This window comes from Falco punctatus (genome assembly GCF_963210335.1).
Source record: "Falco punctatus genome assembly, chromosome: 11".
Taxonomy (NCBI): Eukaryota; Metazoa; Chordata; class Aves; order Falconiformes; family Falconidae; genus Falco; species Falco punctatus.
In genome coordinates this window covers 7,074,704-7,091,762 of record NC_137591.1, presented here as the reverse complement: position 1 = coordinate 7,091,762, position 17,059 = coordinate 7,074,704, and the positions used below count along the sequence as shown (strand labels likewise).

General features: G+C 40.1%; 2 protein-coding genes across 6 annotated transcripts in view; one reads left to right on the top strand and one right to left on the bottom strand.

Moving 5' to 3' along the window:
* The window catches only part of LOC308071221 (uncharacterized protein), a gene marked incomplete at its 5' end in the record, with an annotated part of 36,244 nt that overhangs the window by 11,010 nt on the left and 8,175 nt on the right, over positions 1-17,059 (top strand). For both annotated transcript variants that reach the window (XR_013931009.1, XM_080406306.1), the window contains one exon: positions 5,005-5,051. Coding sequence is in view for 1 of the 2 variants with exons in the window: in XM_080406306.1 (XP_080262432.1) it covers positions 5,005-5,051 (47 nt within the window). The remainder of the gene's footprint in view (positions 1-5,004; positions 5,052-17,059) is intronic.
* The window catches only part of LRP8 (LDL receptor related protein 8), a 194,496-nt gene continuing 191,781 nt past the window's right edge, over positions 14,345-17,059 (bottom strand). For all 4 annotated transcript variants that reach the window (XM_080406255.1, XM_080406254.1, XM_080406256.1 and 1 more), the window contains one exon: positions 14,345-16,774. In XM_080406255.1, coding sequence (XP_080262381.1) covers positions 16,736-16,774 — 39 coding nt within the window. In that variant the 3' untranslated portion in view covers positions 14,345-16,735. The remainder of the gene's footprint in view (positions 16,775-17,059) is intronic.

Below are 17,059 nucleotides of genomic sequence, written 5' to 3'. Positions count from 1 at the left end.
GTTATTTCTCTGTGTGTAGATCTCATAATAAAGTGAGTTGACCCTCTCTCAAAAAATCATTCTTGATTTTCAGTCAAGGTAACTGTGACTAGAAGTCTATCCCATTAAACCATGGAGATGGTGCATAAGCAGTACCTTATTGACAATGGTTCAGCAGAGTGGTACATGGCAGCTTAATGAATTAATGTATATATTTTTATACATTTCCACATATGCAAGTGCATATGCATGTTTTTTCCTACATAAAATGAAATATCTTGCCCACAGATGGTTCTTGGGATTAAAAGGATTGGAAGTAATAACACATTTTTGTTTTCAATGAATAAAACTATTTTGCAGTTATCCCAGTCGGCAACATCCATCTGTTGAACATTACTTGGGCGCTGCCCCCCACAAGAGAAAACTTACAGGTGAAAAGATGTTTAGACTGTCATTACATTAATTAATTATCATTAATTTTCATTATATGTCGGTTTCATGCTGTTTATAAAACAATTTGTGTAGAGAATTCAATAAATGATCAAGACTTCATCTCCTCATAATACCACAGAAAAGGATAATATGAAAGAATATATTTTATGCTTCTGATTCTTAGAGAATAGCATGCAAAATGGTGTCAGTATTAGGTGTAATATCTCAATGTTGGCATAATAGATACAATATCCCATAAACACATCTCACTTTTAACGGTCTTCATTGTACAGGCCATGAACTGACATTGTGTGTTACAGGATCCTGAGGAGATGCAGAGCTGGTTTGGATGGCTGGTCATACCCCAGCCTTCATTGCTTTTGGCCTCTGGGCCCCTTGCCCAAATACCCACTCTGGTTTCAGCACCAGCCTTTGTGGCTTGCTAGCCTGTGGGGTCTTCGACCCAGCTTTGAGGGAGATGTTACAGAGCTCTTCTTCTACAGAAGCTCCTGTGTTGAGGTTAGGAGAGGTGTGCACATTCTTCCCCTCTATGGTGGCACAAAACTCTGATTTAGGAAGAACAGAAAGGTTTAAGTGCTTGCCCAATCACTTTGCATCCTGCAGTGGAATAAGAAAGGTCAGGCAATAACTTATGCTCTAAAAGAAGACTTCAGTAGAATGGATTTAGTTTATTTAATAGTAAAGAAAAGGTCATGTCTTTTCTTCTTTTATTCTCACATAAATTGATTTTGTAAAGTTGAAGTTATGAAGAACACATAACCATTTGTGTTCTGTGGCTTTGTTATTTCGCTACTGGAGAAAAGGTCATCATCTCGGTGGGTACCTTATACTCCATGGTCCATTAAAATGGCATTATTTCTGCTGATGCTGAAGCTCTTTTTTTTCTTGCATTTGTTTTCTCTTTTCTGCTTTTTCCCCCTAACTTCACCTGTCCCAAGTCAACCCAGCTCCAACTGGGTACTTTGTCGTGCAGTCTAGTATATCAGAGGTGCCTGCATGTGATGATATCATTGTTTTATTTGGGTTATAGCAACCTGAATGTCTTGGCTGCGCTAGCCCGATATGCCACTTAGATTCACATAGATGTTTTTCATGTTTTGTTCACTGTGCAAGAGCTCAAAGAGATTTCCACTGTAGTGTCTTTCTTTAGGGGAATGAGTTGCATTATCTGTCTCAAAATGAAGTGTCAGTAGAAGGCAGTGACCAAGAATTGGCATTCTTACTTTTTCATTGACCTCTAACTTCTCAATATGAGGTTTCTCCAAGAACTGAAAGCCTTTCTAACAACTCAGTCTATTCCCTCTTTTTTTTTTTTTTTTAATACTCCCACACACCCCCTGCCGATTTCTACTAGAGCTCTAACTAAGAAAATATGAGGGCATCTCAGGAGTGAAAGCATCTGAGAGGAAGGAACTAGTTTGGGGCTTGCAATTCAGCATGCTGAAAAAAAACAAACCAAAAAATTTGGGAACCCCAACCCAAAATCTCACAACCCTTCCATCTCCTCTAACATTCATGTTTCTCTGTATACTCAGAAAATACTACCTGGAATCACAGACCCAAAATACAAAATAAAACTATATTACCATTATTAGTATAATGATATTCAGTAGGATGACACTTTAGTTCTTATTGAGAAGCTTTTTAATGTAGCATTTATATACTGGAAGAGGATTTGTTGTTATTGTTTTAGAGGCCTTTTTATTGCTTTAGACATAGAGGGGTAATACTAACATCTATAAAAATAATGGCAACAGATAAAGACATTATGCCAGTCTTGAGCAGTTTACAAACTGAATAAACATTAAATCTTTTTTCACCAGAAGGGTGGCTTTTTCTGTTCTTAATGCAAAGTGACTACAATTCCAAGTTCTCTTTAATTTTAGATGTAGTTCAAAGTATGCAAATTGGTGAAAAAACAGTACAATCTAGAGGAAAATTATTTGCATACTGCAGTTGAAGCTGATAGCGTTTCTGCAGTCCTTCCCTTTCCCCTTTCCTTTTTTCTTTTCCCTTCGTTCTCTCTCCCTGCCCCCCCCCCCCCCCTTCTCCTGCCTCAGTTTATGTACATTTCTGCTTGATTTCTTTACAGGTCTGCAGAGAGGTAAGTATCTATAATCTGCCTCGCAGACCAAGACAGAAAATTAAGTCTTTGATAAAGTAATACCAATTAAAATGTCCAGTGCAGGTTAAAATAAAGTCTTCCTTTCTTTCATTTAATTTTCTCTGTATCTTAGTAGTTATCTTTTGAAGAGGTAGGAGATGGCATATTTTTGCGGACAAATGCATACTAGGTGTTCGTGCAGCTGGCTCAATATGAACGTAACTTATAACCCTTATGGTAATCAGAATACTCTGCTAGAACAGAAGGCTGTCAAAGCCTCTGCTGGAATGGGCCATCAACTGTGGGCAGCACATTCTACAACCAGGGATCTCTGGTGTGTAGCCATGGAAGAAACTGATACAGACCAGCAGTAAAGTCTGTGTATATTACACGGTCTTCTGCTTGTAACTCTATGAATATATTACATCCCCCTCCATGTAGCATGTCCACTAACCTTTGATCAAGACTGTCTGTTGTAAAAGGTAGTAGTTATATTGTAAGATTACTTAAGAGCTTCATGAAATAGAGAATAATTTATTTGAAGTATCTTTAAAAGCCTATATTTCACTGGGTCTTAACAGTACAGGTTTTGAATTTTTGATAGAAATGCAGCATTTTAGTACTCTGGGGCATTTCACAATTTTTAACCATCATGAAATGTTTCTTAAAGTGATAAAAGGCATTTATACGTATTTTGGCCTTATCATGGCCACTTCCATTTCAGTTAAAGCCATGAAACTTCCGAATGTCTTCTGTGCACCTACCTTTAACAGATCTTTTTTCAGCATTGTTAATATACAGTAAATGTATTTTACTGAGAGGTAACATAGTCCTTGAGAATTCATTCTTTATTCAAGGTAGGTGTTACCCCTGCATTCTTGTGAGAATGCTGCAGGTAATCATACACTGACAGGGGTTTTTTTAATTATTATTATTCCTCTGGCATACAGGGTTTCTAAATCTCATGCCAAAGAAACTAGAAGACATCCTTGTGTATCCTCTGAATTAAAAAAATAATTCCTAACCAGGTGTTTGAAGGTCTTAGCATGAACAACTTCTTGTTCTCAGAGCTATTGACTTGAATGTTTCGTTTCTATGTTGATTCCCACTATAATATCATTTTTCATTAATGTAGTGTGGTGCTTATAGACACTTTTGTAAGCATCCTTTCTCTGAATCTGTCAGAACCAGCATATGGAGCTGATATTGCTAAACTGGAGTATGAACCAATGGCTGGAGAGCATGGTTTGGTCATTAGAGTGAAAGGATTAAATCATAAGACAGCTGTAAGTATAAACAGCGCGTCATCCTTAATAGAACTCAACAAATCATATGCTGAATATTATATTCTACATTAACCAGGAGCCTGAAATGCTTAGGTTTACATTGCAACTCGTTAACTTATAGTTTTACATGGTTTTAAAGACTGCAGAGGGGTAATGGTTTTGCATATAATAAAGAACCATGTGCATTTTTTGCTGAGCACCTCAAAAGCTGTAAGGTTAGTGAGGTATAGGGTTATGGTTTAGGGCGGAGATTTTATGACATGAATTGCAAAAAGAAAGTGTGGAGTAAAGAAGGCTAAGTACAAAGCAATTGGTCTTTGACTCAGACAATGTTTTTTGCATGAAGTAAGAAAGAAAATAAAAGGAAAATGTTTTAAAATACTGAGGCCTGACATGAAATTTGTGATGTAACTCTTCTGCTAAGGAAACAGCATTTTCTTTACAGCCAGCTCATCATTGGCCATTTGTCTGACTTCAGTTTTACTCCAGCAGTCTTTGAGACGATTAAAGAGAAACTAAAAAAAGACTTCAATATGCTCATCAAATCAGAGGTGTTAGCCAAATGAGTGTCAGTGGGGAAAGGCTTAATTTTAGGGTAGTGGTAGAAAAGAAAGCAATCATCTTTGTGCTTCCTGTGTTGTCATAGTAGCATAAAACAGTGGCTTGAGGAGTTGCCTGTCTTTTTATCAGAAATTACCATGCAGTTCTTTGCATAGTTGTCTTGAATGTAGTGAATGCCAGCACCATAATTACGTGTGTGCACAATTTTCAAACTGCCAAATATTTTTGCTGTGTACCAAGTACAAGTACTAGTGATCAGGTGCTAAAGGCTGACGTGAATTCACATATAAAAAGTTATCCTGTGAATTTTTCTCTTTGAGGTGCTTCAGTTTCCTCTGTCAGCAGCACCTGTGTGTATGCACTTTGAGGTTAAAAATCCTTGTGAGGGGATTATCAAATCTTCTGAATAAGTGTCAGCTGGGGTCACTCCCCCTCCCAGATCCAGCCCAGTTGTTCTCCATTTCTTTCTAATTGCCACTGGTCTCAGGTCATTCACGTTTCATGCTTTTTCCGTATCAGTTCCTCTCATCCTCTCTGGAAGCAGACTTTATTTATACTTTGGTTATCATTTAGGTATCATCATTGGTTATAATTTAGTTTTTATTTCCTTTCTTTTAAAAGTTTTGGTGGAGAAGAGATACGTGATGCTTGCTGCTGCAGAGATGGGGGTAAGTAGACAAAACGCATTGCATAAGACCGGTGTCAGCCAGCAAAACTTCTGCTTGATTTGGAAAGGGTAGCTTCCTGGGGTCAGAGCTTCTCTGAAGCCCTGAAGAGCGAGAGATACCTATGATCTTCAATAGATGAAGGGAAACCATATTGCAAAGTCTCTCTTGAAAAAGCAGTAGCTAGTACTTTATGAATATAATCTGACATTTTACTTGATATTCATTGGATCTGATGACATAAATATTCTGATAGCACTGTGTGTTTATTTTTCTCAAAGGAGAAAATGTTAATCAAAATAATACATGGCTGTAGACTTCTGATCTGCAGGAGCAGCTAGAGGTTATTGCTCTTTGGCCTTGTTTTTGTTATGAAGGTAGAGAGTGCTCTAAAAGGGAGATATTAAATCAATGGTCAGCATAATCTGTAGCCTTCATAGCACTAATAGCCATTAACACTACAAATCATGTTGTCTTCATTAGGATTTTGCCTTGAATCGGCTCACTGAAATGAAAAGGCTTCCATATACCTGCCGGTTAGAAGGTGTTGCTCCAGTGTTGATTGAATTGAGCCTTTTGTAGCCTGTCTGTATAGGCAGCACAGACAGTGTGTGGGTCCCTCAGGAAAGAGGGAGATAACTGTGCATCAAATATCTACGTATACGCTAATACCTATTTGTGTTTTGGTTATGGTGTGAGCAGATGTTGGACACTTTGCTGTCTGTCCGCCCTTCAGAAAGCTCCAGTTCGCTCCCCTGGCCCATCCCTGCCCTGTTCAGTTCTGGGTGGTGGATTTGCCAAACTCCCATCTGCTGTGCAAGGTGAAAGCTCTTAACAGATGCCAACTCTGAAGTGACAGCATATTTTAAGTAAGTTATTAGTAAGTATATTAGTAAGATACTAGAGATTTGTGTGTAGTTGTTCATATTACCTGTAGTAGTTTGCTGTACGGTCACAATTTAAAGCGAGATCCATGCAGAACTGGTCTGCATAGTCACTGTGCAGGGAATGTGAATGGAATGATAGTGATTTTGTCAGCACGGTTCCCGTGCACAAGACTTGCTAAAATCTTTGATGAAATTACAGTTTATATTATTTTGTGCGTGATTATTGTGGATATATATTTGTTGCTTTCCCAAATGCCAGCCACTGCTGTCTTGCTTTTGTCACCTCATCTTTCTTGCTGGTTGATGATTTCCCCCCCCGCTTCAGTTAATTCAAGATAGGCTTCCCACCCATGCGGTAGATGCCAAATGAGACCATTTACTTTCTGCTTTGAAAGCACAGTGGGAAAACAGAAATTGTCAGCTTGTTGTATTGAATGGTGACTTACTGAGCATGTAACACTGACATCCATCCAGGCTGGATTTATTTGTTTTTGGCTGGAGTGAGTTTAAGAGAACGTGTTCTTATGGCGTTGCTTTTGGTAAATTTGACCATTCCTTGAGTGCTTATTAGTGTGTGTGTAGGCTGCATTTACATATTATGCAGTGCTTGGGACTTGGGAAGATAATGGTTAATGTTTAAATTGGTCATAACTCTGATGATGTGTACTTGTTATAGCTTACTTGCACTTTTATGGTGTAAGTACCTGTGACTGCCCTGGGGTGATACTTCAAACCATGCATTGTTTCACTTAAGAATTAATGACCAAACATTTTTTTACTATGAATTATAAGTGCATGTGAAGGTTAATCTGTCTTATCCTGTTGCAGAGACATAGATTTACCTGTGTTCATTTCTTCCTAAATCAGTAAGGCTAGGGGAATCTAGGAGGAAGTTTAGTGGGTTTAGTCCATTCTTCCTTGATTTGACCAGGCTTTGTTGTGGGGTCTGAGGCAGCGTGGGTAAGGTAAAACACCTGCTGCTGTGGACAGGAGTACATTTTGACTAAATTCAAGCTATGTTTCAGATGTATATGGGGAAGCCTTGCTTCAGTTTCTTGAAAACCAGGGAAAAGCTTGGGTAAGCTCACTGTGGGGAGCTATAGCTCCCGCTCAGCTGTTTTTTCCTGAACAATTAGCCCCATATACCTTGTGGCTATGGGGAACCTTAACTGTAACGAATTCCTAGGATAGTGTAGCTGAAAGTCTGTCCAGAGTCATGTACTACAAACAAAAGCGACAGCACTGCCAGGTGCTTCTGTCACAGCTTCTCAGTTAACCTGTCTAGGTCTACAGGTGTGCCCACGTCTTGTCTTTGGTTGCATATAAATCAGGCTTGGGGTGCATCCCTATCTGCGTAAATTTGTATTTTTTTATATTCAGGTTCTCTGAATCTAAGCCAGTGATCATACTTTGAATATCATACCTTTCTTACTGTCATTGTTTTTCTGCCTTATATATTGTAGTTATATGACCTTTTGTAAACTGATAACACGACTGAAGAAAAAACCAAAATGTTCTGTATTTAGTGGCTGTCCAGATAAGTTGTGATGCTTAGAACATCACTGTTCATTTGTAGTTATGTCCTGAGCAAAGAGTGAAAGCTAAGGCAAAGGAACAATCTTAACTGTAGTTTGGGATTGTGAGCCAAAGCCCTGTGGTTTTGTCTCTTAGTCTGCAAGAGTATTCATGGTCAGAGTCACCGATGGTTCTGAATGGGCTGTTCTTAAACAGACAACAAAAAAAAAAAAAAAAAAAAGGAAGAAACAGAGAGGTGTAGTTTGGAGAGTTCATGCCTCACCACACTGGGATGGAGCTCAGTCTACTTAACCCCAAAAGGGTAAAAGGATTTGAGATTTGGCGTTTTCCTGCAAAAAGATCAGTGTTCATAAATGAGTTTGTTGAGGCATCTCACGTGGTTGAAAAACAAACTTATTCTCAGAGTGAACTTGCTCAGCTAGCTGAACTATTTAAAATTTCTTGTTCTTACAGTGCTTATATTTATGGTACAGTGGTACAGATCTTGGAAGCTCATGTTTATCTGTCAGTTTTGGAAATGAAAGTAATTTTACACAGTTCTTTAAAATCTTTGCTGTGCACGCTCAACCATGTTTTGTAATGTTGAGATTGCAAAGACACTGTCTCTTCTATTCCTTTGAGTAAATAATGTTCTTTTTTTCTCAGGTCCATTGCTCTTAAAACTCAGCTGTTCCCCTTTGCTCTGCTAAGATTCTAGTATTGATAATAAAAAGGCCTGTGTGAACAACAAAACCCTCTAAAATACCTATTTTGAAATTATTAACACTGATTATTTTTTTAAAAAAACTCTTTGTTAGGCACTGTCAGTCTTAATGCCTGAGCAACTCTGCATATGTCTTTTTGGGTGATGATGCTTCTGTTTTGAAGACTGCTGCTACTTCTTTTGCAGTTTGATAGGACTGTCTTAAAAGTTAAACATCCCAGCCAGAGTTTCTTTCTCATTCAGCTCATAGAGGTATGATTAACAATCCTGTGTGGTCAGAGCAACTCTACTGAATGTTGCCTTTTAAACAAAGCATATTAAGTATTTATTGGAGAAACGTGCTCCAAAAGAACCACAGGAGGCAACTGTGAGGAACAGAAAGGCAGGCACAGGTGTAGATGTGCTACTGTGATCTCAATGGCAGTATGGAGGTAAAAGACTTTTGCTCAGGTGTTGCCTGAAAGAGGTAAACTGTGAAGGTTTTCCTTCTCCTGTAAATGTTAAGGAAAAAAGGAAGGAAAGGTGTGTAACTGTCTGGTGTGGCTCTGCATGAAACCAGAGCTGCCCTTGAGGTCCATGAACTGCTTTGTTCATATGGACAATATGTCTGATAAGCTTCAGTTATTGTATTTTTTATAATTTTTCCATGTCCTATAGTAAGGAAGGCAATGGTTAAAAAAAAGAAAAGCAAATATGAGAAACTACTAATCTGATGATCAGGAGTGTCATATGGATCAGACTAATTCCACTTGCCCCATCTCCTATCTGATAGTATCTAGTAATGGATACTTAGAAGAATAATTACATCCTAGTGCTTTTTCTGCACCATTAATTATTTTATATATAGATATTGTACATCTTCTCAGTTGTGTCTTTCTGAGTTGAAGCTTTGAAAAATGTAGAATTTTCCACAATTACCCTTATTGACCTTCTCAGTGTCTTTTCTAGCTGTGTTAGGCCTTTTTTCAGATGGAAAGATCAAGGTTGTATGCAAAATTAAAAATATGTATTCACCACAAGTTTCCTCTCCAGTAATAGAGGTCAGGCTTTAAATGCAGCACACATTTTGGGTATTGCTAATATTATTGGAAATTTACATTAAATTATTTTCATGTAAGTTTTTCATTATTACAGGGAGTCTAAAAGTCAACTTAGCCTTTGTAAGAAAATTCTTGTCGTCAAAACGTAGACCTAAACATTACTTCTCATGTACTGTTCATCTTCTCAGCATTACTGCAAGGTGTACTCTTTGCTTAGATCTTATTTAGGTCTGTGCCTTATTATCAAAGTACATAGATTCAGGTATTTTTCTTGAATGTTTGGTCATAAGTCTTTCCATTACCCTTTATGTGTAACGGCTTGAATTAAATGAATGTATGTGCTTTCAGCTAAGTCCCAGTGGGGGAATATATGCACGAAGATAAATTACTACAATTTGAACTAATTAATTCCTGATTGGCGGACTCAGCAGATAAAATCCTGAATAATGTGAAATGTCTTCATTATTTAGCCTCGATTGTACCTGGCCAAGACCTGTAGTTATAAACCTCTCCTCTTTCACCTGACTTGGTTACCTGCACGCAAGGACTGAAGAACTGAACTGGCTGCTCATGGCTTGGGTGGGTGTACGCTACTCTGGGTTAAAAGCTGGCTGAATGACCAAGCCCAAAGAGTGGTAGTAGATGGAGTTACACCTGGCTGGCAACGGGTCACAGGTGGTTCCCCTGGGCTCAGTATCTGGTGCAGTTTTATTTAATATCTTTATTGACAATCTGGATGAGGGGATCAAATGCCTTTTCAGTCAGTTTGTAGACAACACCAAGTTTGGCAGGCGTGTGGATCTGCTGGAGGGCAGGAGGCTCTGCAGAGGGATCTGGGCAGGCTGGATTGATGGGCTGAGGCCAGTGGTGTGAGGGTCTACAAGTCTCAGTGGCGGGTCCTGCACTGGGGTCACACCAGCCCCACCAGTGCTACGGGCTGGCAGAGCAGCTGGGAAGCTGCCTGGTGGGAAAGGGCCTGGGGGGGCTGGTCAGCAGCCGGCTGAATGTGAGCCAGCAGTGTGCCCAGGTGGCCAAGAAGGCCAGTGGTGTCCTGGCTTCTTTCCAAAAGAGCGTGGCCAGCAGATTCAGGGCAGTGACCATCCCCCTGTACTCAGCACTGGTGAGGCTGCACCTTGAATTTTGTTTGGTTTTGGGCCCCTCACTTACAAGAGGGATGTAAAGGGGCTGGAGCATGTCTAGAAACAGGCAACAGGGCTGGTGAAGGGTCTGGAGCTTCATATTGTCTTATGAGGAGCAGCTGAGGGTACTGGGAGTGTTTAGCCTGGAGAAAAGGAGGCTCAGGGGGGATCTTCTCGTGCTCTACAGCTGCCTGACAGGAGGCTGTAGGCAGGTGGGGGTCGGTCTCTTCTCCCAGGTAACTAGTGACAGGGCAAGAGGAAATGGCCTCAAGACACGCCAGGGGAAGTTTAGACTGGGTATTAGCAAACATTTCTTTGCCAAAAGGGCTGTCAAACATTGGAACAGGCTGCCCAGGGAAGTGATGGAGTCACCATCCCTGGAAGTGTTTAAATACGAGAGATGCCATGCTTGGGGATGTGGTTTAGTGGTGGACTTGACAATCTCAAAGATCTTTTCCAACCTAAATGATTCTATGATGTGAAGACAAAAAATACTAGTATCGGTTCAGCCTTTGCTTTGCTGTAATCCTGTGTCGGCCACCCGTGTCACCACACTAGGGCCCATCGAAGTATTAGGGAGATTTGTTTGTTACACTTAGCACAACTTCTGCCTCACTGCTGAGATGGCTGCCTTATGGCTGACCAGGTAACAAAGGTTTCCTTAACAGCGTGGAGGATTTAGCAGGCAGCTGTGGCTAAACCCTTAAGAAAATGTTCTTCCACTGAGGTACACAGTAAAACTTGAATACTGCAAATAATTTGAAAGAGATTATTTTTTTTTAATTGTGTTAATTCTTATTCTGCATGTTGATGCACAGGTTCAGATACAAGTTAGCATACTAACCTCCTGTTAGAGCTAAGAATGTAGCCTCAACTGGTGCTTGTTGGTTTCTTCTGGTAGATGCTACCACTGTGAGTAGCACAGGGAGAGATTACACAGCAATTACTGTCACAGGTGAAACAGACTCAACTCATGAAAAGTAATTTATTACCAAATCTACATCAGAGAAGGGTGATGAGAAATAAACCCCAACGTTAGAACACCTTTCCCCACTGCTCCTCTCTTCCTGGGCCAGACCTCACTCCCGGTGTCTCTTCTGCCTCTCCCCCAACAGGGCTGGGATGGGGCTGTGGCCAGTCCATCACCTGCTGTCCCTGCTGCTCCTGCCTTCGATATGTTTCCCCATGGGCTCCGTGGGCTGCGGGGACGGGCTGCCTGGCTGTGGGCTTCCCCACGGGCTGCTGGGATCTCTCTGCTCCATGCTGGGAGCAGCTCCTGCCCTCCTGCACTGAGCTGGGTGCCTGCAGGGCTGTTCCTCTCCCCAGCTGTAGTTGCTGTTGCGCAGGGTTTTTTCCCCTTATTAAATATATTACCCCAGAGTCACTAAACCCAGTACACAAGGACTTCAGATTATTTACTTAAATGCGTGGCTCTGCATATTTTTGTCCTGTGACTGGGATGACTGGTGTGTGCTGTTCCTCCATCTCATCGCAGATTAGGGTTCAGTCTTGCTCTTTACATGCAATAGCTCACGGTCCTGTCCCTGGCACAGACTTTGAGAGCTCTGGTTCACCCCGGATTTACCACGTTGTGCCTCCTCATGAAATGACAGTCTTGGCTAGGACATGCCTGCTGCCATGCCATAGGAATGATCGTTTGCAAGCTGTTGCAGAAACACACTGCTGCAAAGCTGCAGCCCCAGTTTTTGTCATCAGGACAATCCACAAGAAGCCTCAAACTACAACTGGAAACAGCTCTGTCACCTGGGACTGCACAGATACCGTCATCAGCCAGGGTGCTGTTCCCAGGGCACCCTCAGCCAGCACAAAAAGTGCTCCTGTTACAGCTGTCTGGGTGGAGGGCACCAGGACCTGCAAAGAGCAAGGGAGTGTGCGAGTGTGGGTGTTTTGTTAATTAGTGTTTTGAGCTGGCCACTGAATACCTAGCACGTTAATGTGCAAATGGATTGCGGCTTGAATCTAAAAGGTGGCTTATGTATCCCGTATCTAAATTCCCTGTCTCTCTTGCTATCATTCTCCCTTTGAATCCTTCCAATGCTGATGCTGTGCGTGTAGGAGACAACCAAAATTGGCACTGCTCCTGCACCGAAGCAGTGAATGCTTGCAATAGCCCATGGCTGTAGCTCCTTTCATGAAGGCAAGGATGTAAGTTAGGAAGGCAGGATTAAGCTGTTTCAGAAGATTAAAGGGCTGATTTGATGAAGAACAAACACAGTGTCAGGAAATGATGCACACATACTCCTGCAGAAGGCAGAAAGGTAACAGAGTTACAAAGGAATTTAGGAGTATGTGTAGTTGTACAGCATCTTAATGAAAGCAGGCAGAAGAGTATTACTAGGGATTATCTCATACAGTCACTATGTGTAAAAAGTGAAAAAAGTACAATTTTACTGCTAATACAGCATAGAGTTAAAAAAAAGAAAGCGGGGGGGCAGGAGCGGGAGATAGCTGCTTTGGCAGGCATGCCTCAATGCCCTGGGCAGGTTTGGGACTCTCTTATGATGCTCTTTCACGTCTTTTCATTTGTGCTGTCCTCTCTGTTTGGACCTGGAGGTATTGTTGTTGTCAGCAATTTCTCTATTTGCTACTGTATCACTCTGCTAAAATTTTTTAACTGCAATGGAGAAATATTTTGGAGTAAGAAAAACTTTTTTTTCAGTTAAATAGAAAAGTAAACCACCGGTATTACCAGTACCGAAGTCTGTATTAGTTTGGTAATAACTATTTGTGTCTGAAGTGTTCGCTGTTTGGCAGGGTTCCTTTAGGGACAAAAATGGACTGAAAGTTACTTTCAATAAATACACTGCTTCCCAGGGCTTTGTGACGCCACATGACAGTGAAAGGTTGCCTTGGCTTTGGTGCTTTGGTTGTTAATGCTGCTTTGAGTATATCCTGCAAATTACCTAGGAAAGAGAATGGTCATTCAATACACAATTGTATTGTCTTGGTTTTCAAGAGGTACGTAGCAGTGGATATTGGTATTTATGGCCACTTTATTCCCTTGGTGCTGGTAACTTGAATTTTAAGTGAAGTTGTGCAGTAGATGTCCCACAGAGACAGACCAAAGGGGATGTACAGCCATACCTAAACGAGGAAAAGTCTTTCAAGCATTCACGTGCCTGCTCAGGCTTCTCTCTGCACAGGGAAATGCCGTATGTAAGTTCATATTGGACCCAAATCAGTCAGTCATGTCAGAAAATGGCGCCAGTCGTCCCTCATTGTTCACAATATCCTTGTTTCTTATCTAGAATTTATTTTTTACAAGAGAAGGGGCAGAGAGAGCAAGCTTACTGCACCTGTACTTCTGACTCGCTTGTGTCTCCAGCTAAAGATATCACTGTACTTCTAGTACAGTGGATCTCATTTTGGCTTTCTGTCCAGAGGGGATTGTATGTTTAAAAACCCCAAAAGGCTGCCTGCTGCGATTCCAAGAACAGCAGTATTTCTGCCTTTCTTTCAGTATGGCAGAAGAGTGCATGTTTGGCTGTAACAAGTTTTTCAGCTTCTGTAGATATGCTTTACCAAAAGCTGTATAAAGAAACAGTAGTTTGCAACTATTTGTTGAATAGTCTAACATGTAATAGTTCAGGTTAAAAACTATACCAGCTTTGTTGTATGCACCGTTGAGACAATATTTTCTCACAGGGGGTAAGGATCAGAGGACTTGTGTCACTGGAAGTTTTACTCGCTTATTTTAGTTACATCAGTGATGCAGTTGTTCAGCTCAAGGAAATAACGAACCCTGGACTGTTCTCAGTGTGATTCGAAGGTGACCAAAAGCAAAGTGGCAGAGAAAGCCAATTCAGAACAGAACCCTCTGTTCATTCACAGAGAATGAATATGAGAATGTGAACTGGTTTTGGTGTCGCTACTGTAAACCTGCAGCTGAACAGCTGCACTACACAACAGCATTCCCAAATCCCACTTTTGGGTTTGGACAATGAAGAGTTAAAGAAAACTCAGATCAAAATATGATTCAGCCCCAGGTCTAGGACAGTATTTTAGGCACTATGAAGTAACTACTTCAGTAGTCCCAGATAAAAAAAAATTTAATCTTTCTATAGAAACTGTGCAGTGTTTTACAAATGCGTTTCATTTGGTTTTCAGTAATCCTTATTGATGTCAGTACAGCAAGTGTTACACAGAGCAGATCCCCCCCCTGCCCCTCCCTGGTCCTTTTGTCCATAACATAAAAACTTAAACACAAAAGGCACCAAGCAAGAACTTACTCTAACAGAACTTCAGTATGACAAGACAGAGATCAGAAATGATTACAATGTTAAATATCATCCTAACAATCTGAACCATTATTTAAAATAATTAATTTCTTAAAAAAACAAATTTGGTGTTTGACTTCTCAGTAGTTATTTATAAATCTGTAAAGGCTGAAATCAGCCCTGCACATTGAGTTCATTTACAATAGTTTGGAAAAAAACTGTAGCCTTTTATACGTGGTTTATACAGGTTTGTTTGTGTGTGTTCTTAAAAAAGTATCAAAACTGTAGAACTTTCAAATATATTTACATTCGTCTGTTAGTTACAGTGTTATCACATACAGCCTTTTCCTCAGTTTTTTTCTTCATGCACACAGTGCATGGATTTGTACAAAGAGCTTCATACCTTAAACCAATAATTGGACATCTTATTTTTTTGCTGCCTTAAAAGCTAAAATTTGTGTAGAAGGATGCTTGATTATTTATGCATTGTCTATGCAGGCCATTTTGAGAGCATGTATTACGTTTGTAAAGCATACTCGGTCTTTAGACACTTCCTTCCTTTTCTTAGTCAAGAATCAACTTCCAGCTCACATCACACCGAATTTATTTGGAAAAAATCCCAAACCTACTCAGGCTGCGTTGCTTCTACTCACTTGAATACAAAAGCTTGGACTGGTGTAAGAACACCAAGAAGAGTTCCCTAGGTTTTGGTACAGTTCAGGGAGGTACTAGTCCATTACGCAGTGGGAGGTTAGGTGTATTTGCTTCCCATAGAATCCACTGGGAATCTTACAGAATGAGATGAGAAAAAAAAAAGTGTTTTTTTTCTGCAAGGTGGAGGATGACCCAGCCAAAGATACTGAAAAAGCTCTGAATTTTTCACCTCCTCTAACCTCCTTGCCTAGTTGCTCTGTGGCACGGGAGATTTGCCATAGTGCAGGCTGCTCTGTTGGCAGTAACGTGGAAAGGAACTGCTGCACTTCAAAGAATTCTACATACTGAATCAAGACGCTGCCCCACAGCATCTCCTAAATTTGGACTCTTAATCAGTATGAGTAGGCAAAAAGGGCAAGGAGGGAAGGAATTAACTTTTGTTATTGTGTTGAGTTTTTCCTGATGAACCGGGTGACAAGGCTCATTTTGGGTGTATAGAAGTTTACAGCTAAATCTTTGTTTCTACTAATTCTAAGCTAATTTGACAGGTGCAAGATTCCCAGTGGCAAAAAGCATTTATATTTACATTTAGAAACAAATGAAAAACCTAAATCAAATTTGTACCAAGCTGTAAAAAGCAATAATATAAGACAAAAGATAATGGGGTGCTGTAGGAGTTTCTCCTGACTGAAATGCTGTAAGCCTTAGCTCTTCAGAGCACTGCAGATGAATCTTTCCAGAAAATTTAAAAGCGACCGCATGAGCCAGTCTGGAAAGGAGCTCTGTTCGTTACTGCAGTGCTTTATCTGTCAGCTGTCTTACCTACAGCTCGTTCTTATGTAGTGTCTTTAGATTTCAAAGCAAACTTCTCAAACATCCTGTAAAAATTCAATTATCCCTAATTTTCATAAATGTCGGCTAGTAGTTTTAAAATATATGTATATATTTTTATATATGTATATATTTATATGCCTATATATCTATCTAGACTAGATAGATATATACACAGATAATCTATGCACAGCAAGCCAAACATACAAAAAATAAATACTCTCACCCCTCTACTATATTTACAGAACAGATCTTATAATCCAGATTTTGTTAATAAATATTTCTAAACTGCCTGTACAGAATTTGTTTTACTTATGTTGATGGATAGCCACAAAGCATATTCAACATATTTACAAAATATCTATAAATATAGTCTTAAAATAAAGCAATAGCTACTGAACCTTCAGCCTGGCTGGTCATGTACATAGAGTTAGTAGCTCAGCTGTCGCTTATTCACTATCACAAATGGGTAGTGCAACAAGTTAAAATGTGTATAAAAGATTATACATACAAAACTCTCACATCCTTTGGATGTTTGCAGTTCATTATAACTTTGTGGTTACCCTTCTGCAACATAAATAACCATCAAAAAGAGGAAGCAGGTTCTGTGATCCAAAACAAATTTGTTCAGTGTATTGTTTGGAGCAGGAACTTCATCCTCATGGCAACCCGTCATCTTCTAAGCTTAATGCTACACGCTGTGAAGGGAAAAAAAAGCACACTTGAGAAAATTTGTGACTTGTGATACTGTTGCTAACTTGTATTTCTTGTTAAAAATCTCATGGTTTTTCCTAGTGTATTTGTGACAAATCTCTTTTATGCACTGCTCTCCCCCACCCCGGGGTCACTCACTCAAATGTGGAAAAAAAGAGGTGTTGGAAAGTTATTTCACTTGTGTATTAGATAAAGTTCCTTGTAAGGGATGACACCTTTTCTAGTGTGATCTTTAGCAGGATCTTTAGATAATATAGGACATTACCTAC